The 26560-nt window shown below is 37.1% G+C and overlaps 1 protein-coding gene across 2 annotated transcripts in view; it reads left to right on the top strand.

Moving 5' to 3' along the window:
* Positions 1-431: 431 nt before the first annotated feature.
* The window catches only part of GSK3B (glycogen synthase kinase 3 beta), a 201190-nt gene continuing 175061 nt past the window's right edge, over positions 432-26560 (top strand). For both annotated transcript variants that reach the window (XM_024578021.4, XM_024578020.4), the window contains exon 1: positions 432-1551. In XM_024578021.4, the coding sequence (XP_024433789.1) occupies positions 1464-1551 (88 nt within the window). In that variant the 5' untranslated portion in view covers positions 432-1463. The remainder of the gene's footprint in view (positions 1552-26560) is intronic.

The raw sequence follows: 26560 nt of genomic DNA, 5'->3' as shown, positions 1-26560 counted from the left end.
TGCCGTTTCACCAGCGACCCCAGAGTTTCACCGTCCTTAACGCTTCAAGCGTTTTTATTGAGGGCCGGCGACGCTGATTGGCCACTGTTATCATCGTCGAATTTCTCCTTTAGCCATCCACAGAATAAGGCGAACCCACCTTGTCGTTCGGGCATCTTCGGTAGTTTTCGCTCTTTGGGCGTAGATTTCCAGCGACACATTCTAATTGGTTCCTTAGGTCGATCGGCTTTTTCCGGGACAAGCAGCTAACAAACGACGTCTGTGATTGGCTCAGCTCGGGCTTCGGCTCCCCAACTGAAGCGGACCGGCGCGGGGTTCGGCCGGCGATTCCCAGACGCCTGTTACGCGGGCGGGGCGCTGGGCGGTGTAAGACGGGTGGGGGAGGAAGAAGGCGGAGGAAGAGTAGGAGGGGGGAGGAGGGGTGGGGAAGAGCTAAGCGGCTGCGCAGACCGTGCTCCTCACACAGAGCAGCCCCTGACCCGGGCGAATGCGGGATTGTGCTGCCGCCGTCGCCGTCCGGGCCGAGTGACAAAGGAAGGAAGGAAGCAAGGAGGAGCCGGCCCCTTAGACGCTGACAGGACTCCGGGCTGGGGGCAAAGCGCGGACACTTCCTGAGCGGGCACCGAGCAGAGGCCAGGAGGGCGGCCGCGCTGGTCCGGTGGACGGGGGAGGGGGCCCCGAGGGACGGAAGCGGTTGCTGGGTTCCCATGTCCCCGGCGTATGGGGAGCAGTCGAGGAGCCGCTGCTTGGGGTCTGAAGGGAGCTACCTCCGCCACCGCCGCCGCCATGGCCGCTGGATACAGCCGCCGCCTGCAGCTGCTCCTGGCGCAATGAGGAGAGGAGCCGCCGACACCGCCCGCCTCTGACTGAGTCGCGACTCCACCACCTTCCAGTTCGCCGGGCCCCCGCCTTCAGCCCTCCGGATCCCGCCGCTGCCCGAGCCGCAGCATTTCCCGTCGCATCTCCGGGCCACCCCCTCCCTCTCCCTCCCTCCTTCCCATCCCCCTTCTTTTCAAGCGTGAGACTCGTGATCCTTCCGCCGCTTCCCTTCTTCATTGACTCGGAAAAAAAATCCCCGAGGAAAATAACAATATTCAGAGTACTTATTTTCAATCAAGTATTTACCCCATTTCTTGTGATATATATATTTTTAGGATTTTCCTCCCTTCCTTTTTTCCCCTCCAAGAAAAGGGAGGGGAAAGAATTGTATTTTTTTCCCCCAGGTCCAAATCATCTATATGTTAAATACCCATACTGATCAGTCTTGAAGAAGAAACACATCGCTTGTTTTTTTTTTTTTTTTTAATGTATATACAAAAGGAGTAAAAAGCCAAGAGTACGAAGTCTTTTTCTTGTGGGAGAACTTAATGCTGCATTTGTCACTAACCTAACGCCCCAACATAAAACAAAAGGAAGAAAAGGAGGAAGAAAGGAAAAGAGGGTGATTCAGGAAGAGAGTAATCATGTCAGGGCGGCCCAGAACCACCTCTTTTGCGGAGAGCTGCAAGCCAGTGCAGCAGCCTTCAGCTTTTGGCAGCATGAAAGTTAGCAGTGAGTATTGATTTTATTTTACACCCCTTCTCCACCTCATCTTAAAATAAGAAACCTTGAAATCCCAGGATCTTAAAATCTTAGGCCTTCTGATACAACAGTCAGAGGTAATGGAAATAGGCAAAAACCTGTCTTTAGTCAAGGATGAGACAGCTCCCTCTTTTCTCCTCCCACATACACCCTCCACCGGTCTCATTAACCTTGAATTGAGATAATATGATTTGTTTGGTTTGAAACTTCTTTTCTTGCCTTTGGTAGCTTTATTAAGTGTTTGAGTATTAAAATAGTGATGGAAGTGTTTACTTGCTCATCCTTTTGGATAAGAGGACAAGACTTGATTCATAAACCATTATGTATGTTTGCTTAGTTTATGTCTTTTGGAATGAGGGATATTTGTGGAGAGCTGCTTTAATTAGCTCAGGTCTCAGAGGTTACAGTTTTGTATGCTTAATAGAGAGACTTAGTGTTAGTCTTTTAACATTTCTTTTTTGCTTGTATGACTGACTGTACGAAGTATTTGTTCTTAATCCTGAGATGAACTTGCTTAGTAACCAGCGTTCGCACTGGGAGGCAAACATTGATTCCTTCCCTTTACAAGGGGGCTGGTGGGAGCTGCTGATACCCAGTCGCAGTAGTATCTCTACATGCATTGTTTAAAATTGGATAAGTGGTTTAATGTGTTGTCTTTGAACCTTGTCGTTTTGACATTACCAGTCTACCACTATATAATGCTTAATCAAAAGGTAACTTGGAAGTAAGTACAATTTTTTTATTGAGATTTGTATTGTCATGTTGCCAAATGCTAAGTTGAATGTTGTTATTGACTTGTCATTTAAGTTTAATTCTGGGGTGCCATTGCATTCCGTACTTGTTAAATGATCTAGAGGTCAGGGGGTCCCTTCTTAGAATAATTAAAAATACTCTTGCATTGGTTTCTTGTCACATTTAGATAAAACTATGGATTTAGTTGTGAGAATATTGATTTAGACTTTTCCATCATAGGTTTTGCAGAAAGCTGTGGGGCCCTGGATATTGTAGGGATATTTGGGTTGTGTTCAGGGTTGTGGCTAGAGTGTACCCTTGTCCCACATTTGTGCTGAAAAGTCTGTGTTCTTGAGATGTTTGGCATACTAAGTATCCAGTGTTTTATTGTATCTCTGTGGATCTATTTGTGTGCTACTTAATGACAGTTTGTTTAAACATACTTCCAGAATTTGACAAAACTTGTATTTTCTTATTCCATGAGACGGGTGCATGATGAAGGCAAAGAAAAACTATTTTGTTGCCTAGAAGAAGAGAACTGAAGAACTCAGATTTTTTTTAAGTATATGCTGTTATGTAAAATTGAATTGATTCTTAAGCAACATAAAATGACTTTAACTCGGGATTTCAATTCATGATGTCTTTTGGCACTTACTTGAAACAGGGTAGTCTAAGGTAATGACTGAATGGGAGATTATTTTTGAAAGTTAATTTTTGGGGGGAGGGTGGGGTGACTAGTATGGAGTGCAGAGTATGTGAAGAGGGAAGCTGATGATGCATCTTTCAGGGAAGGGTCAAGCTATCTAAGCATTTCATGGGGTCATTTGAATGGAATATTTTAAAATTCTGGGGTAATTTTCAGCAATGATGAAGCAAATCATATAATAGCTACTTAAGAGCCTCTTGTGGTACTGAAGTGTTTATTTTTTCATCTTGGTAATATAGTTTAAAAACCACTCGAAATCAATTTTGGGTAATTAATTTATTAGATCTACTCCAGAGAGCAAAATAAAATAGCTTATAATGTTAAATTTTTGACTCTTCTTTTTTCCCCAGGATTTTTTTTGAAAATGACTCCTTAATTTTTCATAGTATGGATGTTGACTTTGTAAAGTGTATAGGTTAAAATGTTTAATTTTCTATTACCATATAGGCAAACTTAACATTTAAAAAAAGTTGGAGTTCAATGCTATTTGTATTTGACAACCTTGACTTTAAGGACATTTTAGAAGAAAGGGGAATTGTTAAATATTTGTTAGAGTTCTAGTGTTCTAAGGGACCCCTGTTCAAAAGAGAGATCCATAAGAAATTGTAATCCTTGGTCTCAAAAGCTCACCATTTGTTAGTACAGGGGGCTTTGGGGACAAAAATATGAAGACAATACCAAGATGACTGTAAGATTATGAATACAAATACAATGCCTTGTTCAGAAGGACAAAGAATAAAGGGGTAAGGTAAATGGGTTGGAGAGGGAAGACTTTCGGCAGAGGTGTGTTTAAAGACAGGTGTTAAAGGAGGCAATAACTTGGATTTGGTAGAGAAGCATCAAGGATTCTTAGATGGCAAGAATGGACAGAGGCACAGAGATGGTGAGTTTTGTACAATAGGGAAAAATGATTTTTGTATTTACCAAGCAAGTTGGTAAATCTGAATTAAAGGAGCCTAACAGGAAAATGAGAGATAGAATTTGAGAAATAAAACATCAGCAGATGGAGGGTAGAGGGGACCTGTAAGAGTTTGAGATTCAAGAGAGATTAGAATTTACTGTAGATGGCTGAACCACGATATTTGAAGATGATTTGGGCAGCTGAGTTGATGGATTAGAGTTAGAGCAATTAGAGCCCTTTTAGGGAGATAGTAAGATGTGTTGTGAATCATGAGGGAATATAAAGTAGAATGTGAAAATGGGCTGAAAAGAATACACGTTAAGAGAACAGTGTGAATGAAAAACTGGCAGGACTTTGGATTGGATTGAAGGGGAGTACTTGGGAAGGAGTCAGGAGTTAAAAATAAATTCTGATGTTATTGGTCTGGAAGACTTGACTGCAAATTATATTGTTGATTGTAATGGGAAAGTTGAGAAAGTGCTGAGATGAGAGGGTAGATGAGTTCACTTTTTAAAAATTTTATACACAGTAGGTTCCCTTGAAATTCAGCAGACAGCAATTGGTTACTGGCAATGATATTTAACTTTTCAGCCTATTATTTGCACAGTTTCTAATTTTTCTATGCCTAAAAATGTCAGATTATTTTTGGAAGTAGTAAACTAAAGGTTTTCATTTAAATGCTTTCCATTAAATTCTAAAGAAGAAAATAACTTTTTATGTAGATTAAAGAGCTTCACACTTGGAACCTAGTTATAATATTCCATGGTTGTTTATTCAGAAACAATGAAAACCATTTTTTGCACTAAACTGATTTAAAAATTTCAGATATACAGCCTTTAATCTTTGGTATAACTTAAAGTCTGTTTTTCATAAATACGATTATTCTCAGGTAAACCTCACATTAAAAATAGTGGTAATGATAATAGCAACCTTCACTTGGTTTGTGAAGGGTTCAGCAGAAATTAAAAGTTGATTTTAAAACAAGTAGTCTTTGACTTTTTTGTTAAGTATTCATCACAACTTTAAACAGTATATTTGAAATATTTCTTTTTGTTTACTACGGTGAAGCCAACATTTCTTTTTTGTTTATGTCCAGATTCAGATGTTATTAAATAAATGTTAATGGCTATAGAGTTCTTTCTGTGAAATTATTGATACTGTACTCAAAATAGAGGAAATAAAGGACTGTCTGGTGATTTTGGTTAAAATGATACTAATAACTCTCTTTGGTATACTGTTGGTAAAAATTCAGCTACTTGTCTAGTCTTAAAACATTTGGAAAGAAGAAACTAAGTGGAGTATTATTTCCTCATATAAAACGTTTTTAGATCAATTTTTTTTTAGACAATGATTAATGGTATTTGTGTATTTTGTGTGTTTAGTCATATGGTGCTTAAAACCAAAGAGTAGGTGGCAACTTAGAGTTCCTCTATTCCCAAGGAAGCATAATAATCTCTTTGTGACATCCAAAAATTAGGTTATTAGAATTTAGCCAATTTCTAGACTATCCATGTTGATGTGGGAGTAAGTTCATGTGTGAAACTGAAAACTAGAATCTTATTTTTATTTCTTTCCCAACCAGACTTTTCAAAACACTAAGACTTGCATATAAGAATTACATCTTCTCTTGTTGCATGCACCTGTGGACAACTAAAGATGGGAACCCAGAGATTCACAGATCAGTTTATGGCCAATTGGGAATTGCATTTAGAAAGTGAGGTGACATCTCATTTCACTGGAATGGTTCAACTGAAAATTAGTGCTTGCATCCTGTGCTTTCTTCCCCTTGTTTTGGACTTGAATTGTAGGTGTGAGGTACTGTTTTGGAGAAGTTTGCAGAGTTTTTTTGTAAGTGTCAGCAGATTCTGAGTTGGGGGAACTCTTGTTTTCCCAGACTGATTAAGTGTGCGCTCAATGTATAGAGAAGGCTATGTGTGAAACATGCATGTGCTGACACTGGTGCCACAGTGCCACACTTTTTAATATGCATTTGTTTGAGTGCTGGTGTGCTTATTTTTTAATAAGACTCATGGGATTGTGAGACAGGGATGGTAATGGGCCGGCTGTGAGATTGTGGTATCTTTTATGATGCTCCACCCTACAATGGAGAATGGAGGGGCAGATCACATGGGTGTGACAGGAGTAGATGCCAGTACTAACAGGACCAACCTGATTTCCCAGATATTGTATTGTAGTAGTAAGAACATAATCACCATGAGTAAATGAATTTATTGGAATGTTTAGCATCATTTTCTAGTTTGTTTTTTTTTTCTTCAAGGGGGTGTGTGAAAAAGGAATCTTTCATGATTTCAAGTATAGAAGTATTTTCATGGTTCATTGGTTTTAAAGTAGAAATTACAATCTTTGTTCCTATCTTGAGTGGCACAAATCTTCCTTGATTGTATAAATGTCTTGAAATTGGTTGAATGTGATGTAGAAATATATATTTATATAAAGATCTGTGTGTATAGAACAGTAAGGAAAAACATACAGTTGAGTTAAAGACAATTTGTATTCCCAAAAGTTTCCTACCATTAAGTTGATATACTAAAGTGATATCATTCTATTTTCTTTATTATTGAGTTTTTATTCTTGTTTTTTGAAAATGAGTTAATATTCAGCAAATAATGGACATTCAGTAAGTAACGTCAGTATATCTTGTTTCTGTAATGTATTTGGTACAAGATATAAAGATAAAACTTGGTTGATCTGGAGTCTAGTTTACAGTTCCCCTTCCCACTTTGCTTGTGTTTTGGGGAGAAAGGTTTACGGTATGCAAGTTAAAAATTTGTAAATAGTTCAGTCTTATACTTTTGTATTGAATAGTTTTCTTAGAAGCATTTCTATTTGATCAGATTGAGGCAAAATGATGCATTTTTTTGTAACTAATTCTGCTAGACCAGTTTTCCTTTCGTCTCCAGGGTACCCTGCCCAACAATGGCACAGATGCAAATCCTTAATGTGTTCCCTCATTAACATAGTCTTGAGTGGTTAATTTCTTGATTGTCCTTTCAAATCCGTTTAATAATAAAAAGTGAACATTTCTGACAAAGGAGTAACTGTTTCTCTAGAAACTTGTATTTTAGGTGATGGTATAATTTAGATGAATTTACAGGTTTAGGATCGGCTAGGCATGCTCTAAAACCAGAGAGGTGGTGGGTACACAGACAAAAATATTAGTAACATTGGTGCAAAGCAGTAACATTACCACTGCATTTTTGCATTACCATTAATTATATTGTGTTGAAATCCTTGGCTTAGAAAGCTAAAAATAAATAGGTTACTTTAATAGAAAGTATTAAAGTACATTAAAGTAAATTAATAATAATGTGATTGACATGCAACATGCCTATTGAGTACTTATTATGTACTAAGTGCTTTGCCAAGTTCTTCTCCTGCAATATCTTGTTTAATCATTACAACAGTTCTACAAAGTAGCTAATACTATTATTATCCCCACTTTATAGGTGAGGTAAATGAGAATTGGAAAGGTGAAGCAACTTGTCCATGGTCTACCTGGCCGAGAAGTTGCTCTGTTAGAATTTAAACCCAGGCATTCTGATTCTAGAGCCCCTGCTCTTTATTTGTGTGTTATGTGTTATTTGTGTGGATTGCTATTATCTTAACACTAGGATTGAAGAGATAAGCTAAAATGCCTTTTACTTTTAGGGTAGTCTTTTCATTGATAATTTAGCAGTGACTATGCAAGACTTTTCCTTTTGAAATTAGTTTCAGGTTTGCATGTTAGCAGTTACAGCACTTAAATACTTACAGTTCCATTGGAAGAAATCCTCAATTATTTTAAGATTTCAGGGAAAACTTAAGACGAACATTGAAAATGAGAATATTAGGGCTGTGGCAGCACAAAAAGAAAAGTAATATATGCTTTTCTTTGTTCAATGTTCATTCACAGCACTGGTTTTTATTGAAGAGTACTTGAAAAGTAGATTGTTTGGAAGTTAATCTGGTGTATGTATGTATGTATTTATTTATATTTCCAGGTAATATTAGAATGTTAGTCTCCAAATTAGCCATTTTTAAGGATTGTTTCTCTCCATCTCTTCTTGTTAGGTTGTATAGTGTTTTAAGACTCCTTTCTATTCCTCCTTTTAATAATTAACAGCAAACTTCATGAAAGCTTTTGTTTTTGTTTTTTCTGTTATATATGCACGACCAATGAATTAGTCGAGTATCAGATAATTGTTAGGTCTGGAACTGTGAGCCTTTAGGATTTTTTGTTTGTTTATTTTTGTTGTTTTTTAAAAAAGAATGATAGCTATGTATCAGTGTGGATTTAGAATTGGGTTATTTGGAATATCACCTTTTGGGAATCAGGAAATAAGCCAAAAAGGCTCCTGAGCAGCTGAAATCCCCAAGTGGTGCATACATTTTGCACATAGGTTGGTTTTTAGCCTTTTATTTAAACTTCTTTTTAAAAACATACTTTTATTTACTGATTTTAGAGAGAGAGGAAGGGAGAAAGAGAGAGACAGGCAGACAGACAGACAGAAACATTGATTTTGTTGTTCACTTGTCATGCATTCATTGGTTGATTCTTGTATGTGCCCAGACTGGGGATCAAACTCTACAACCTTGGTGCATTGGAACGACATTCTAATCGACTGGGCTACCTGGCCAAGACCTATTTAATATTTAAACCTTTTTATTATTATTTAACACATACTTCTACTTCATTAAGTTGCCTGGTTCTCTAATCTGCAAATTAGAAGGGGATAAGTGGGTATCAATATTAAGGTTTTTACACCTACCAGAAAGAATGGGCCAAAAATTCAGGACAACAAGCATATTGGGATTCCTGAGTATAGGCTCACACAACTCCTGGGGAAATACTCTGATAATTATTCAAAATATTGACCTAGAGAAGGTTAATTTATATACTTCACTCTTAAAAGGGCAGGAGTCAGGAAAGTCTCTTCTGGCTAGATGGGGTTCTGTAATATCTTCTCATTACATTAAACAGTCTCTAAATTTGTAGGTCACTGAAGTGATGAGGAAGAGAACTGGGTCATCTCATCTCTGGTTGACCAACTCTAGTTGAATTTCAGTGATTTGGATAACTGTACTAAAATCTTCAGTACGCTGGCCCAGAATATTGTCTCCAACTCTTCCATTGTCCATCTGTATTTATTACCCAGATACAGCATTTTATCTGAATTAACATTTATTGTCTTATTTTTTCTTCTGTGGCATATATGGAGTCTTTCTTTGGATTTTTACCTGTCCATATTTTCTGTTTGTGGAATACTTGAAGGCACTGCATGGAGTTATTTAAGCTTTCTTACGAATTATGGTCAGCCATTAGAGAGCAACTACCAGTACACATATGGCCTATGTAATGAGAATTGAAAAGGTGCGTATCTTAACTGTTGATCTGAAGTAAAAGGACAATAATGACAAAGTACTTTTTTCTCTTTTGGAGGTTTAAGAAATTCTGAGGGGTTTAATTGTCTAATTTAACTAAAAAAGTTGTATTTTCAATTTTCTGAAGAAGGCTAACTTATTTTTAAAAAATGTGTCTCCCTCCACTTCCCCTTATTACTTAAAATCAGGTAGTTCATTTAAATTAACCACTGTCTTCATGACTTGTGTTGAAGTTTATTGAGCTGAGTCAAATTACTGCTCTTAGATTTGAATTTGTAGAGGACAGTACCTGACTGTTTGGAGGTACTGAAGTTATACCTGTCATAAGACTTGATTATATTATACTTCATTTGCTGTTCTGTTGGCATTTCAGAGCTTTGATACTATACACATGATTTCAACTCTGAAAGGAAGAGGGGCTTTTTGAGTTGGTAGGGTTTAATTTTAATATATAATTGCATGTATATATGTATCAATATATCAAATTTATATAATATACATAATAACAATCACCAAATACCATATTTTGTAGCATATAATGCAATCCCGTGTATAATGTGCACCCACATTTTGTACACATCATACATAGGATTATTATACCCATTGCATGTGATCATTACACCTATGTATAATACGCATCCTTATTTTTCCTTCAGAATTTTGGGCAAAAGGTGTGCATTATACACGGCAAAATATGGTATTGGATGCTGTATAATAAAGTTACATACTTATTTATATATGAGGTCTGTCTGGAAGAAGTCCAGCCATTGTTAATATAATGAGAACGGTTTGCACAACATCCATGACACCTGGCAGCCAAGAAGAATGGACTGGAATGTGCATGCGTGAACAGTGATGACTGAGTGAGCTGTTGATTGAGCGTGTGTACTATGTGGCCATCGCATTCAAAATGGGCGAGTAGAGCCGTGATCTGCATTAGATTTTGCTATAACTAAAATCACCTTTGAAATGGAAGAGATTTCAGACTGTTGATGAGATTCAGGACAATATGATGGGGCAGCTGATGGCAATTGGGAGAACTGTGTGAGGTCCCAAGGTGGCTACTTTGAAGGTGACTGAGGCATCATTGTCTGATGTACAATATTTCTTGTATTTTGTATCTTCTTTGATAAATGTTTCTATTTTTCATATTACACGCCTGGATACCTTCTGGGCAGACCTCATATTTTTGCTCTAAGAAATAGAATTTACTCACACGATTCAAAATTTAAAAGTTATTCAGTAATGTCTTCATCTGCTCTTGCTCTAAAACTACCAGCTCCCTTTCTTGGAGACAGTTGGCATTCCAAGTTCTTATATATCCTTCCACAGATAATCTGAATGTTTACAGGTTACTTCTAATCTGGAATTATATTTTCTGCATACATACCTAAATTAACACTGGCTTTAACATAAGAATGCTAGAATTAAAACTATTTAAATCAATTACTCTAGAAAATTGCTCTTTTTCATCACTAAATCTAAATGTTTTAGATTATTAAACCCATATTTTTCTGAATGTGCATTAGATAGAGAGTAAGAGCGAAGTTGAGAGGATCCTTCTCATGGCAAAAAGAGGTAAACTGCTAGTAGTCATAAGCAATGAACACTTAGTAGTACATTTAAAATACTTCCCACTGTGTATTTGAAAAATGATATGTAGTTTTAAGTAATTTTTTTTTGTTGTTAAGTAGATGTTTTTGCTGGAAGTAGTTGTTTTATGGTAAAGAAGAAGACAAAGGGTAATTTATTTTTTCCTCTAACTTTCCATTTTCCTGACATCTTAGATGAGAAACCGTGTTCTCTTGAGAGAGCAGAAGTACAGAGTGTGTCAATGTCAGTGAAGCCTGTGCCCTTTACCTCTCTAAGAGCATGCAGTTTCATGCTCCTAAACCAAGCACAAGCACTCCTTAGATATATATTTTTTAATTTTATTTTTACAAAGTAATACATTCATATTATTAAAAGACATCAAATAATGTACAGTCTTTTTATGGAAGCTAGTCTTCTGTCCCCCAGTTCTGTTTCTCAGGAGCTGCTTTCTCTAGTAGTTTTTGTTATATTTTTAATTATACTCTTTGTTTCTTAAAATTATTTTTAGATATTTATTGTCTTTTCATTATGGAAGATACTATTTATTGTCATTCTCATTTCTCTTTTGCTATCATGCTAATATAATTACCACTATTTTTAGTTACCCCTAAGTCATTATGTTAATTATAATTCAACTAAATACTCAGTATCTAGATTAGAAGCTGTAATACTCAGTATGTAGATAATAAGCAGTATTCTTAGCAGAAGCAAGTAGTATACAATGATCACATTTCTTTTTAAAAACAGCTTTATTGAAAAAAACAAAACAGCTTTAATGAGATATAATTCACATACTGTAAAATATTCATTTAAAGTCATGGAGTTCTGTGGTTTTTAAAATATTTAGTAGTGCAACAGCCATAACAATTTAATTTTAGAACATTTTTTATTACCCCTAAAAGAAACCATTAGCAGTCATTCCCCATATTCCTCTTCCTCCCAGCTCTAGGCAACCACTAATCTACTCTTTGTTTCTATCGGTTTTCCTATTCTAGACATTTCCTATTCATTCATATAAGTGAAATCATATATGTGACCTTTTGTGACTGACTTTTATTACTTCCCATGGATTCCAGGTTCATTAATGATATAGCATTTATCAGTAATTCATTCCTTTTTATCTCTGAATAATATTCCATTATATGGAAATACCACTGTTTGTTTATCCATTCATCAGTTGATGAACATTTGGATTGCTGTCTCCTTTTGGCTAGTACGAATAATGAACATTTGTGAACAATTTTTTGTGTGGACACATTTTCAGATCTTCTGTATATATACCTAGTAGTAGAATTGCTAGGTTGTATGGTAATTCTGTTTGATATTTTAAGGAACTATCAAACTGTTTCCAAAGTGACAGTCACATTTTTTTTCTTTGCTTTTAATTAAAAAAAAAAAAACTTTATTGTTACCATTTACCTTTTCTTGCACTGTTTGTAATGATCATAACTTTGATTGTTTTTTGATTTTTTTTTCATTAAATTTTATTAGGCATTCTCTAGATTCTGCCTCACCACCTCTTCTTTTCTTGGAACATCATGTTTCCTAGAGTCCTTGTCCTACTGCTGGGATCTGGCCTGGTGGTTCTCCAGGTCTCACTCTACAGCTGTCATCTTCTGATTGCTTTAATTGCTCCGTAGTGCCCACTCTCCTATTTCCTAGATCCCATGTCTTTGTGTCATTGAGTAATTGTTATCTAACATAATCCAATGATATCAGCCAGCAGTGCCCAGAGCATTAACTACTTGGTAAATGTATCTGGAAAAGTTGTTGCTTGTTTTTTCTACATTTGCTCCAAGAGGGTAGGTAGTTAAGAAGCTGACGAACTTTTTTGGTGGGTATCTCATCTTTTCATTATCTAGGTGCTGAGGCATAGAGTTTGAGATGTTACCATATTTTGCCATGTGTAATGCATGCTTTTTGCCCAAAATTTTGAGGTAAAAATAAGGATACGTATTATGTATGGGTAGTACTAATTCTGTATCTATATAAATGTTTTTAATTCTTTTATTCTTATACATTAAAAGTGCAACTCTAGAAAGCAATAATGATATCTGTATGCAAAATAATACCCTGGAATACGATGATCGGTTTTGTTTCTAAATATAGATAAATAAAAATTGAGTTAAAAATTAAAACGAAAGATTTTTTTCCTGAAAGTTTGACCCAAAAACGTGAGTGTGCATTATACATGGCAAAATATGGTCACTGTGATCAAGTGATTACAATGCCAAAATAAAGCAACAATATGAAGCAAGTACAGAAATCTGAATAATGTTAATATTAAGCAACTGTTTAAACCTATTTATTCAGTAGAAATACAATGCAAGCCACGAATGTGAGTCACATATGTAATTTTAAATTTTCCAGGAGCCACATTAAAAAGAGTAAAAAGTCACAGGCGAACTTAATTTTTTAAAAAATTTTTATTGTTATTCAATGACAGTTGTCTGCCTTTTCTCCCCATCCCTCCACCCCACCCCAGCCGAACCCCCCTCCCTCCCCCACCTCCACCCTCCCCCTTGATTTTGTCCATGTGTCCTTTATAGTAGTTCCTGTAATCCCCTCTCCTGACTGTCCCCTCCCCACTCCCCCCCAGCTATTGTTAGATTGTTCTTAACTTCAATGTCTCTGGTTATATTTTGTTTGCTTTTTTCTTCGCTAGCCATCAGAGAGACGCAAATTAAAACCACAATGAGGTACCATCTCACACCAGTCAGGATGGCCATCATAAACAAATCAACAAATGTTGAACTTAATTTTAATAATATATTTAACCCATTGTATTCAAAATATTATTTCAACATGTAATCTTGTTGAAATTTATTGAGATATTTTACTTTTTTTTTTTTTACTAAATCTTTACAACTAGTGGGTATTTTACACTTAGAGCCCGTCTTAAATTGGAGTAGCCACATTTTAAATACTCAGTAGCCACATGTTGCTAGTGGTTATTTTATTGGACAGTACAGGTTTAAAATTCTGTCTAGGAATTAAGTTATTGTGTAATATTGCCAGTCTGTCCAATCATGTAGTCTATTTTCAAGCGTATGTGGTTTAAAAACACTTCATAGGTTTGTATCATTGCTTTGTTTTGAGTCATGTCTTCAGTTTATTTTGAATTTTTGTACCACATTAGAGGATGAGATATTTATGTTCTTCAGAAAGGTGCTTGCTATAGGAGGTAATGATTTTTCTCCCATATTTTAGCACAACTGTTAAAATGTATGTTGAAATTCTTATTAGTATGCTTGTGAGATGTTGTCATGGTCATGATTGTCTGGGCCTGATGGAATCTTTTCAGTCTATTCTTTGTCACATGTCTCTCCCCTTGCTATTTCAAAGACATATCCAGCTTTCAAGAGTTCCAAATGCAACCTTAGCCACTTAGTCTTCCATGCCTCACTCCAAGGCATGAAATTCACTTACTTGTAATTCCTATAGCACCCTCTATCCTCATACTTCCGGTCTGCCATGACCCGTATGGCAAAAAAGGTATTTTACTTAGCTTTATATTTTTTGCAATGTATCATCAGCCTTGTACTTTTTTTTTCAGTGTGGAGCACAGTGCTTTTTGTATTGGGTCATTTAGTATTGAGTTGAAGGCAGTTTGTCATGGTAATTAAACGAATGCATGAATACATTGGTGTTTACATGGTATAGAGTTGCTTGGTCACCAAATTATCACTGATGTTTCTAGGAACCTTTAAGTTTTGATACAAGAAATTATAGAGTTAAAAACCTGAATTTTTATTTGAACATGAAGGAGCAGTAGTAGGAAAGGGAAAGAGACACAGAGTTATAGACACTTACTATACTACGTGCTTAGTGCCAAGTATTTCTGAACTCTTGGGAGGTATAGCTGAACGAATGAAAGAACTCAAGTGCTAGGTTGCACTGGTTGGTAAGCATTAGTATTTTTGAAACATTTAACCTGTCCAGCTACTACAATACCTGCTCCAAGCCTTCCAGAATTTTATTTGGAGAGTATAGAAGAGAGATTGAGAACAATGAAACCTGACAAATCAATTTCTTTATTTTTACCAAGTAGCTTACCCTGCAAGAGATAATGTAAACAGGCAATAGTTAAATATGGATATCTCCAGCCCTATCATTGTGGATATACTTAGAGTTGTATTGTGGGGATTTATGAAAACTTTTAGTTTTACAGGACCTCTTTTTTTGTCTCTTAAGATAATAATTTATTGGATGTACAAATGCATATATCAGTTTAAGAGCTTTCTCAAGAGAGTGAGAAATATTAATAAATAATACGGGTCTTCTTACTAAATAATCCAACCTCTTAAATAGCTATTTAATTTTGCTGTTTGTATTTGGTTTTGAGGAGTCATGTTGTTAGGATAATTTGGATAAATACGGTATTTGCTTCTGTGAGTACAATTGTGAGATGTTTTGCTTGTTGAGGACATGCTTCTGAGATATAGAAGATATTTATTTTAATTTTCCCCATAAGTGGCAAATGCTTGCTCTGCCCTTCTTGAAATCCAAGAGGAATTACTGAAGAAGAAAGCATAGTTCTATTCTAGTTCAATTGAACATTGGTGGTAACATTTACTGAGAGACTTTTGAGACCTTAATGTTAATATATGCATTTACCTCCTCTCAGTTTCTGAAAAATTAAAGAATGGCTGTGCATTTTCAAAAGATAGAGGAAATGTTCTAGTACTACACAGGATCTGGCACAAATATTGCCCCTTTTTATTACAAAATCATAAGTATGTGATTCTGTAACATAACAATATCACACTCAAGCACACCATATGACATTTTAGGTGAAATGTTCAAATTAAAACTATAAATTATTATACCTACATTATTACCCTACCAATCACACTTAAGCAAGCATTACTTCTGCTGGATACTGTATTTCTGCTACAGTGGAGAATGAATCCTTAGTAAGAAACAAAGGATGTGTGTGTCGTGATTTCTAATGTAGAAGCAGGTGGGCCAACTTTTGGGGTCCTGAAAACAAAGATCCCAGAGGCAGAAGATTCTTGTATAGTTGACCCTTGAACAACAGGGGTTTGAACTGCATGGGTCCACTTATACATGGATTTTATCTCAATAAATATACAGTCAGCATTTCCTAATATCTCTGGTTTTCATATCCAGTGTTTCCTTCATATCTTTGGCTTTCACATCCACGATGCAACCAATCATGAATCGAGAACTATTTTTGATCTGCATCTGGGAACCTGTGGGTGCAGAGAGCTGACTGTGCATTGTTCAGTATCATCTTATACAAGGGTCGTAAGCATCTGTGGCTTTTGGTATTCACAGGGAGTCCTGGAACTAACCACCCTCAGTACTGAGAGACAAATGTAGTTAAGTTTTGGGGGAATCAAAAGTTATAGGCAGATTTTCTACTGCACAGGATTGGTGCCCTTAAACTCCTGTTGTTCAAGGGTCAACTGTATATGGCATCAGTATAAATTGCATAGCTTGTCAGCCATTCGTATGTATTTAGAAGTAGGATATTGTTTAAAAATGTGGCTTTACTCTCTCAGTTTAAAAAAAAGACAATCTTTTTGTTTTTCACATATATGAGGTCTATTTGGAAAAAGTCCAGCCATTGTTAATGTAATGAGGACATTTGCATGATATCAGTGTAACCTGGCAGCCAAGGAGAATGGACTGGAATGTGTATGTGTGAACAATGACAACTTCACTGTTACTAGTAAGCAGGGGTGGTAGAGCCTTTGAGTGAGCGTATATACTGTATGGCCATCGTATTCAAAATAACTGAGTGAGTAGCGCAACAATCTGCATCAAATTTTGTGTTAAGCTTGAACATTCCTCAGCAGAAACTATTCACATGATTCAGAAGGTGGCAGCAGCTGTGGGCAACTGGGGATTGGCAGCTTCATCACAACAATGTGCCCACTCGTGCATCATGTCTCCTATAGTTTTTTGGAAAAACATCAAATCACTTAGGTGTCTCAGCCCCTCTACAGTGCAGATTTGGTGCCCTGAGACATCTGGCTTTTCCCAAAACTAAAATTACCTTTGAAAGGGAAGAGATGAGATTCAGGAAAATATGACAGAGCAGCTGATAGTGATTGGGAGAACTGTGTGAGGTCCCAAGGTGCCTACCTTAAAGGGTACTGAGGTGTCATTGTCCTATGTAAAATGTTTATTTCTTGTATCTTCAGTAGATGTCTCCATTTTTGATATTACAAGGCTGGGTACCTTCTAGACAGACCTCGTACCTGAGAGAACCGAACCCTGTGTAACTTTCTCAAGTTTTAATGAAAAGGTTAAAACTGTTGTTGTAGACCATAGGAGTAAGGGTTGCAGAAGTTAGGAAAAAGTTTGTGGCCCTGGCTGGTGTGGCTCAGTGGATTGAGTACCAGCCTGTTAACCAAAGGGTTGCTGGTTCGATTCCTAGTCACACACATGCCTGGGTTGCAGGCCAGATCCCTGGTGGGGGACACTTGAATGGCAACCACACATTGGTGTTTCTCTCCCTTTCTGTCTCCCTCCCTTCCCCTCTCTCTAAAAATAAATAAATAAATAATAGAGTTTGTGGTTTTGATGGGTATACCCAGGTAATTTAGGCTAGGGCTCTTATTCTTAACTAGTCTACTGTCCTAAGGAGAAAGTGAATGATTGTACAGAAATGGAGCCTTGCTCCCTCCGGTGACTTGAAGGTATCAGTTTTGAACCCAGATTTAAGGCAAGTGTTAGACTCCTCAGCTTCCATCTTTATTGTTAACTGTGGTCTCTTGTCTCAATATTTTTTGTTAATTGCTTTATGTTATTACATATGAAGATCATCTTTATCCAGTTGTCATTTAAAAAATGTTGAATGGTGAAAAATAAATCAGAAACTTACAAGATTAAATCTTAACTGTAGAGACCAACTTTTAATACATCAGTTCATAATTATGTTATTCTTTTTAAGAAGTATTTTTATAATTTTTGAGAGTAGTTAAATATTAATTTGAAAGATTGATTTATAATTCTCATGATTTGGAGAAAATTTTCTGTTTTCACTGAGGAACTGTACTTAATTGATTAATGCTTTAAATGTCGGATTTTGTGTTAAAATTCTGTGATAATACAAAATTCACACACAGTATAATTGGATCCTACCCTCTGCCCTGACTTATTTTTTGAAGATGAATCCAGGTACACATTTTGTTTGTAATAATTGGTTTGTTTAATGCAATTCCAGTAAACGAAAAGTGAAACACGAACTTATTTTCCCAGGCTCTTCTACTCTGTAACTGGAAAAATACTGTTTTCTGTTAATTTTGTTACAACAAGCTCTGTTTTTCATGCACTTGAGTTTTTCAGACCACATTTATAAGAAGATGCCTGATTTTACTGTACAATATTCAGTAAATGGAATATTCTTTTTTTAAAGAACAAAATAGTTTTATTTTTTATTTTTTAAATATACTTTATTGATTATACTAACACAGTTGTCCCATTTTCTCTCCTTCACTCCCCTCAGCCCTGCACACCTCCTCCCACCCACATTCCCCGCTTAGTTCATGTCCATGGGTCCTAGGTATGAGTTCTTTGGCTTCTACATTTCCTATACTATTCTTACCCTCCCCTTGTCTATTTCCTACCTACCATTTATGCTCTTTATTCTCTGTACCTTTTCTCCCTCTTTCCCTCTCCCACTCCCCTGTTGATAACCCTCTATGTGATTGCCATTTCTGTGATTCTGTTCCTGTTTTAGTTGTTTGCTTAGTTTGCTTTTGTTTTTGTTTTAGGTGTGGTTGTTAATAATTGTGAGTTTGCTGTCATTTTACTGTTCATATTTTTTATCTTATTCTTAGATAAGTCTCTTTAACATTTCATATAATAAGGGCTTGGTGACGATGAACTGCTTTAACTTGACCTTAGCTGAGAAGCACTGTATCTGCCCTTCCATTCTAAATGAAAGCTTTTGCTGGATACAGTAATCTTGGATGTAGGTCCTTGCCTTTCATGTCTTGGAATACTTCTTTCCAGCCCCTTCGTGCCTGCAAGATTTCTTTTGAGAAATCAGCTGGAAGTCTTTCGGGAACTCCGTTGTAGGTAACTGTCTCCTTTTCTCTTGCTGCTACTAAGATTCTCTCCTCCTGTTTAATCTTGGGTACTCTAACTGTGATGTGCCTTGATGTGTTCCTCCTTGGGTCCAACTTCTTTGGGACTCTCTGGGCTTCCTGGACTTCCTGGAAGTCTATTTCCTTTGCCAGATTAGGGAAGTTCTCCTTCATTATTTGTTCAAATAAGTTTTCAATTTTTTGTTCTTCCTCTTCTCCTTCTGGCACCCCTATAATTCGGATGTTGGAATGTTTCAAGATGTCCTGGAGGTTCCTAAGCCTCTCCTCATTTTTCCGAATTCTTGTTTCTTCATTCTTTTCTAGCTGGATGTTTCTTTCTTCCTTCTGGTCCACACCATTGATTTGAATCCCAGTTTCCTTCACATCACTATTGGTTCCCTGTACATTTTCCTTTGTTTCTCTTAGCATAGCCTTCATTTTTTCCTCTATTTTGCAACCAAATTTAACCAATTCTGTGAACATCCTGTTACCCGTGTTTTGAACTGTGCATCTGATACGTTGGCTATCTCTTTGTCGCTTAGTTGTATTTTTTCTGGAGCTTTGATCTGTTCTTTCATTTCAGTCATTATTTTTTTTGTTTGTATGGGGGTGCCTGTTAGTAAGGGGCGGAGCTTTAGGGATTCACTGGGGCGGGGCAACCCATGTTGCTGTGTTGTGATGATATGTGGGGAAGGAGTCCGAGAGGGAACAATGGTGCTTGCTCTGCTCTCTGCCAGATTTCAGTCACTTCCTCTGCTAACCACAAGCAAAGTGGGCCTTTCTGGTGCTGATTACCGGATGGATGGTTTGTGTACGTTCTAGAACCCTGTGGGTCTCTCCAAGGAACTCTCCTGTGAGGCTGGGAGTTTGTCTCACTGCCACCTCTAACCCCACAGGTGTTTTCAATCAGTGGTTTGAGGCTTTATTTTCCTGCACTGGAGCCCTGGGTTACACTCCCCAGGGCTCTGTTGGGCTCCAGTTGTTCCCCCTGGTTTATCTGCACTCCAGTGTGGGACTTCCTGCTCCACCAGGCACTGCCTTGCTGAGTCCGCCAGCTGCTGCCTTGCCCACTCCGCTCCACAATCCTCCTCCTCGCTGGTTCCGCCTGCTGCCGTCTCGCCTGTCCCAGTCCTCTAGCCACCGCCTCGCTGGGAGTCCTCCCCACCCAGCTACCAATCTTCACCCCTTCTACCATTCTGGATGAATGTGTCTTCTTTAACTCCTTGGTTGTCAGACTTTCATACAGTTCAATTTTCTGTCAGTTCTGGTTGTTTTTTGTTTTTAAATTGTTGTCCTCCTTTTGGTTATGCGAGGAGACACAGTGTGTCTACCTGTACCTCCATCTTGGCCAGAAGTCCTTGGAGTAGCCTTACATCTAGCAGGCACACTGATTTGGTAGCTCAACTGTACACAATGAAGGCAGGAACTAGAGAGTAGATTAGAATGAACACTGAAGAGCCAAAAGAGCTGTCATAGAATCTGAAGAAAAGTGTGTGTTTTTTTTAACCTGTATGGAAGTACTTTAGTCAGTGTTTTCTAAACGTTGTTATGCTGTGGTAAATATTCTACAGCCAGTGAAGTTTAGGAAATGGTGCTTATAGAATCCCTTGAAAGATTAGTTTTCATTGGAAGTTCTGCCTTAGGTATGGACCTTGCTTTTATTTTAGAATAGAAGGGGAGGGAGCCAGCATTTAAAAAGCATTATTCCACAGGGCCTAAGTGGTATGTCCTTTTTACAGACAAGGAACCCAAGGCCCTTTTGGAGGGTAAAAACCACAAAACTGGTAACAACGCAGAACTGCAAAATGGATCCCTAACTTCTCTGGTTCTTAAATCTTTGGTCTTCTGACCTTACCGTGCTCCTATATGATTGTAATGAACTGCCAATTTGGGTTTTACTTGTTAGAAACAGTAATTTAGCAGTAAATTTGGGAAAGAGACTAAGCTGCCCTATTTAGGGAAAAGGAAAGGATAATAATAAATTTACTGGATGACACATGTTCCTCATCCATTGCTTTGCATAGATTAACTCCATTTTCTAGAAAGGAAGGTTTCAGAAAATACTCTGTGAGATTTGATATATCTTCAGGTAGGTATAGCTTTATATCTATTTTTGACATCATAAGGCCAGAACCAGTCTCTTTGATGAGGTATGGTGAGGTTAGACCTGTTACTAACTTTTTATAGCTTCAGTTTCATAATCTAGAAGTGGTGATAATAATATTTAACCTTTCTGGGTGATTGTAAAGCTTAAAGGAGGTAATTATGCATGGAAAGTGGATGGCACAGTATCTGGCACATAATTTTAGTCGTCACTATTATGATTACTATTATTTTTAGATTTTAAAATTTATTTTTAGAGAGAGGAAGGAGGGAGAAAGAGGGAGAGAAACATCAATCGGTTGCTTCTTGTACACAGCCCCCGACTGGGACTTAACCTGCAACCAGGAATGTACCCTGACTAGGGATATAACTGGAGACCTTTCACTTTGCGGGATGACGCCCAACCAAGCCACATAGGCCAGGGCTGTTATTACTGGTAGTAATAAAAATAATAAAGGTTTCAGTGTAGGTTGTTTGTTAGCCTCTATATCCTGTTGTGTGTGTTTAATGGGCATGTGTAGGGAGATAATGAAGAGAGCCTCAAAAACTTCTTAAACATTTATTTGAGGAAAAATTGTCACCATGTGCCATTTAAAAAAATTGAGGTAAAATTGACATATAATGTTATACTACTTTCAGGTATACAACATAATGACTTGCATTATGCTTTGCAGTTATGTATCTGCCAACAAACAAAGTTATAATTTTTATTCTTGTGATGAGAACTTTTAAGATTTACTCTCAGGAATTTTCAGATATGCGATACAATATTATTGATGATAGTTGCCATGCTGTACATTACATTTCCATGACTTATTTTATATGTTGGAAGTTTACTTCTTTTTTTTAAAGTATATTTTACTGATTATGCTCTCACAGTTGTTCCATTTTTATGTCCCCTTATCCCTCTCTGCCCTGCACACCACTCCTTCCAGCATTCCTACTCCCTTACTTCATATCCATGAGTCATACATATAAGTTGTTTGGCTTCAACATTTCCTATACTATTCTTACCCTCCCCCTGTCTGTTCAGTACCTAACATTTATGCTTTTTATTCCCTGTACCTTTTCCCCCATTCTCCCTCCTCCCTCTCCCTGCTGATAGCCCTCCATGTGATCTCCATATCTCTGATTCTGTTCCTGTTCTAGTTGTTTGCTTAGTATTTTTGTTTTTAGGTTTAGTTGTTGATAGTTGTGAGTTTGTTGTCATTTTACTGTTCATATTTTTGATCATCTTCTTTTTCTTAGATAAGTCCCTTTAACATTTCATATAAGAACTTGGACATGATGAACTCCCTTAACTTGACATTACCTGGGAAGTGCTTCATCTGCCCTTCTATTCTAAATGATAGCTTTGCTGGATAGAGTATTCTTGGATTTAAGTCCTTGCCTTTCATGACCCTGAATAATTCTTTCTGGCTCCTTCTTGCTTGCAAGGTTTCTTTGGAGAAATCAGCTGATAGTCTACTGGGAACTCCTTTGTGGGTAACTGTCTCCTTTACTCTTGCTGCTTTTAAGATGCTGTCCTTACCTTTAATCTTGGGTAATTTGATGTGTCTTGGTGTGTTCCTCTTTGGATCCAACTTGTTTGGGACTCTGAGTTTCCTGTACTTGTATGTCTATTTCCTTTGCCAGATTGAGGAAGTTTCCTTTCATTATTTTTTCAAATAAGCTTTCAGTTTCTTGCTCTTCCTCTCTCCTTCTGACACCCCTATGATTTGGATGTTGGGATGTTTAAAATTGTCCCAGAGGTTCCTGAGCATCTCCTAATTTTTTTGAATTCTTGTTTCTTCGTTCTGTTCCGGTTGAATGTTTATATCTTCCTTTTGTTCCAAATTGTTGATTTGAGTCCCGGTTTCCTTCCCTTCACTGTTGGTTCCCTGTATATTTTTCTTTATTCCACTTTGTATAGCCTTTGCTTCTTTCTTTATTTTGCGTCTGTACTCAGTCATTTCAGTGAGCATCCTGATTACCAATGTTTTGAACCGTGCATCTGATAGGTTGTCTATCTCCTCATGGCTTAATTCATTTTCTGGAGTTTTGATGTGTTCTTTCATTTGGGTCATATTTCTTTATCTTGGTGCACCTGTTATGTTGTAAGGGATGGAGCCTTAGGTGTTTGAGAGGGTGGGGCAACCCAGTTTGCTGGATTGTGGTGCTGTATGTGGGGGAAGAGTCAGGGAGGGACAATGCAGCTTGCTTGGCTTTCACCCCACTTGCAGTCACTTTACCTGCTACCCACAAGTGAATTGTACCTTTCTGGTGCTGATTCCTAGGTGGGTGGGTTTGTGTATATTCTAGGACCCCATGGGCCCCTCCAAGGAAGTCTCCTGTGATACTGGGAGTTTCTACTGCTGCGGCAACCTCCACACATTTTTACAGCCAGAGGTTTTGAGGCTTTATTTTCCCAATGCTGGAACTGTGAGTTGCACGGTCTGTCTCGCTCTCCATTTTTTTCCTCCAGGTTTATCCACAGGCAAATGTAGGACCTCCCCATCTGCCAGCTACCACCTTGCCTGCCCCTTCCGACTCCTGCCACCTTGCCTTGCATCCTCTCCACCAGGGCTGTCTGTTTCCACCCCTCCTGCCAGTCTGGATGAATGTTTCTTCTTTAACTCCTTGGTTGTCGGACTTCCATTACAGTTCTATATTCTGGCAGTTCTAGTTCTTTTTTGTTTTTAAATTGGTGGTTGTCCTTCTTTTGGCTGTGCAAGGAAGCAAAGCATATGTAGCTATGCCTTCATCTTTACTGGAAGTCTGAAGTTTGTTATCTTGACCCTCTTTACTCATTTGCCCATTCCCCAATCTGTTCTGTATTTCTGAGTTTTGTTTTGTTAGTTTGGGATGCATTCTTAGATTCCACTTATAAGTGAAATCATATGGTATTTGTCTGTCTTTTATTCCACTTAGCATTATGTCCTTGGTGTCCATCCGTGTTGTCACAATGGCAAGATTTTACTCTTTTTTTATGGTTGAATAATATTCCATTGTACATATAGCACAATTCCTTTATCCATTCATCCATTCATGTATACTTTGGTTGTTTTCTACATCTTGGCTGTTGTAAATAGTGCTGCAATGAGCATAGGGGTACTTATATCTTTCTGAACTAGTGTTTTCATTTTCTTTGGAGAAATGCCATGAAGCGCAATTGCTGGATCATATGACAATTCTATTTTTAATTTTTTGAGGAAACCTCATACTGTTTTTCATGGCAGCTGCACCAGTTTACATTCCCACCAAGAATGCATGAGAGTTCCTTTTTTCCACACCTTCTCCAGTTCTTGTTAATTTCTTGTCATTTTGATAATAGCCATTCTAACAAGTATGAGGTGATAGCTCATTGTGATATTTGATTTGTGGTTTTGATTTGTAAGACAGGGATTGGCCAACTACATGTTTTCTTTGGGAAAATGTGTATTTAGATCCTCGCTCCATTTTTTAATCAATTTTTTTTAACTAATAAGGTTGAGTTCTTTATATTTTGGAAAGTAACTCTTTATTGGATATATGATTTGCAAATATTTTTTCCCATTCAGTAGGTTGCCCTTTCATTTTATTGATGGTTTTCTTTGCTGGGCAGATGCTTTTTGGTTTGATATAGTCCCATTTGTTTATTTTTCCTTTTATTGCCTCTGCTTTTGGAGTCAGATCCAAAATTCAACAAGACTGATGTCATGGAGCTTACTGCCTGTGTTTTCTTCTAGGGGTTTTATGGTTTCAGGTTTTACATTCCCTAGATTTTTTTTAACAGTAGTGGAAATTCATCTCGAATATGTTTTATAGGGCATTAATAAAGTCAAACTTCCCATTAGGGATCTGGCACTTTTTCACTGAGTACTAGTTGTAATCAGCAGATGTCGGCCTAGTACCATAAGTTTTTGTTGTTTCTAATGAGTTGTATATCTTAAGTAGATCTGATGCTTTGTTGTCATTCTTTTTAGACTGAATATTTTTCTTTTGAAAACTATTTTCAGGCTAGTTTGTTTGTAGTAGAAGTTTGGTTGATATTGGTCATTAGGCATTAAATGTTTAATTGTGATGAGCACAACAGATTTCTGTGGAATGTGAAGATCTTTCACCCCCAACTTGGATCTCTGCAGTTTTGTTCTATAGAGTTAAATGGTCAGAGGCACTCTCTGAAAATTTGGAGAACTATTTAGAACCATTTAAAACAACTATGACTATTAACTGGATTGAGTTATGCAGAACACTGTATTTTCTTCCCCCTTCAATTGTTAGTCTTCTTTCAGTTTTGAGGGAGTGGGAGAGAAGAGCTTTATTCTTCCCCAAAAGTTTTCTTTTCCCATCTGAACTTTTAATTTCCTGCTTTGAAATAGCCAAGATACTGGGGCCTCTAAAGCTTAGGGTGAGGGAAGGGAAGAATGAGTTACAGGTTCCTTTCTACTTTTACTGCTTCTCTTTCCCCTTCCTTAGCTTCTTATAGGTACTGACTTTGCTTCTAGTAGAATGGGATAAATAATAACAAGAATAATAATTTTATTACTAGTATTACTTTGGGGAATCTGTTCGCAAATGGATGGTGAATATTTTCTCCATTTTGAGGTGTTAATTTAAAATTAGACATACATTATTAAGGACCTTTCAATTATATAAAAGTAGATAGACTTGTGTAATGAAACACCATATCCATCTCAGATTTCTGTTAATTATATGTGGTCAATCTTGTTTTTATCTATATCCTTATTACTATCCCAAATATTTTTAAAGCAAATTTCAGACATACGAATTTATTGGGAAATACTGTATCTCTGTAAGGGTGCTTAGAACAAACAAATATAAATAGTACCATGATTCTGCCTTCCACATATTTAAAAAAATTTCTTAACATTATCAGATACCAGTGTTCACATTTCCCGATTATATCTTTTTTTCCTTTAAAAAATTGGTTTGTTTGAATTAGGACTTGTAGTGACAAAATAAGAAAATCTTTTAAATGTTAATTTTGTGGTTTCTGGCAAAGAAGTTTTATCATAAGTGTGTGTGAGAGAGCAAGAGAGGGAAAGATAGGGAGAAAATATAGAAACTTGCTATATTTTCATGGTATTAAAATAATTATGTATTTTTCTTTGCCAGTATGCATTTACAAATTCTTACAATTATTGTTTTACTTTCTTAAAAATTGATTTCTCTCAAATCTTCCGAGTCTTTCTGGTTCTTACCCCCTTCGGGAATTGAGAAAATTAATTCACCACGTTGCTGCTATGTTAATGAATCTGATCTATGTAGAATTAGAATGGGTACTAGTTTTATGTAGTTTTATCTTTAAGACCTTGGTAAAATGTTTTTCTCACTGAGAGGCCTTCTTTGACTCCTTATTTTAAAAAATTCAGGTGCTTTCCCTGGCCCTGTGCTACCATTCCTCCTTTCTGCGTTTTTAAAGATATTTAGCCCCTTGTAATATATAATTTATCTACTTTGTTTCTGTTCTTTCTGCTACCCCCTTTACAATATAAACTCCAGTGAATGAAGGGATTT

The sequence above is a fragment of the Desmodus rotundus genome, chromosome 2, assembly GCF_022682495.2.
Source record: "Desmodus rotundus isolate HL8 chromosome 2, HLdesRot8A.1, whole genome shotgun sequence".
NCBI lineage: Eukaryota > Metazoa > Chordata > Mammalia > Chiroptera > Phyllostomidae > Desmodus > Desmodus rotundus.
This window is presented reverse-complemented; position numbering and strand designations above follow the sequence as displayed.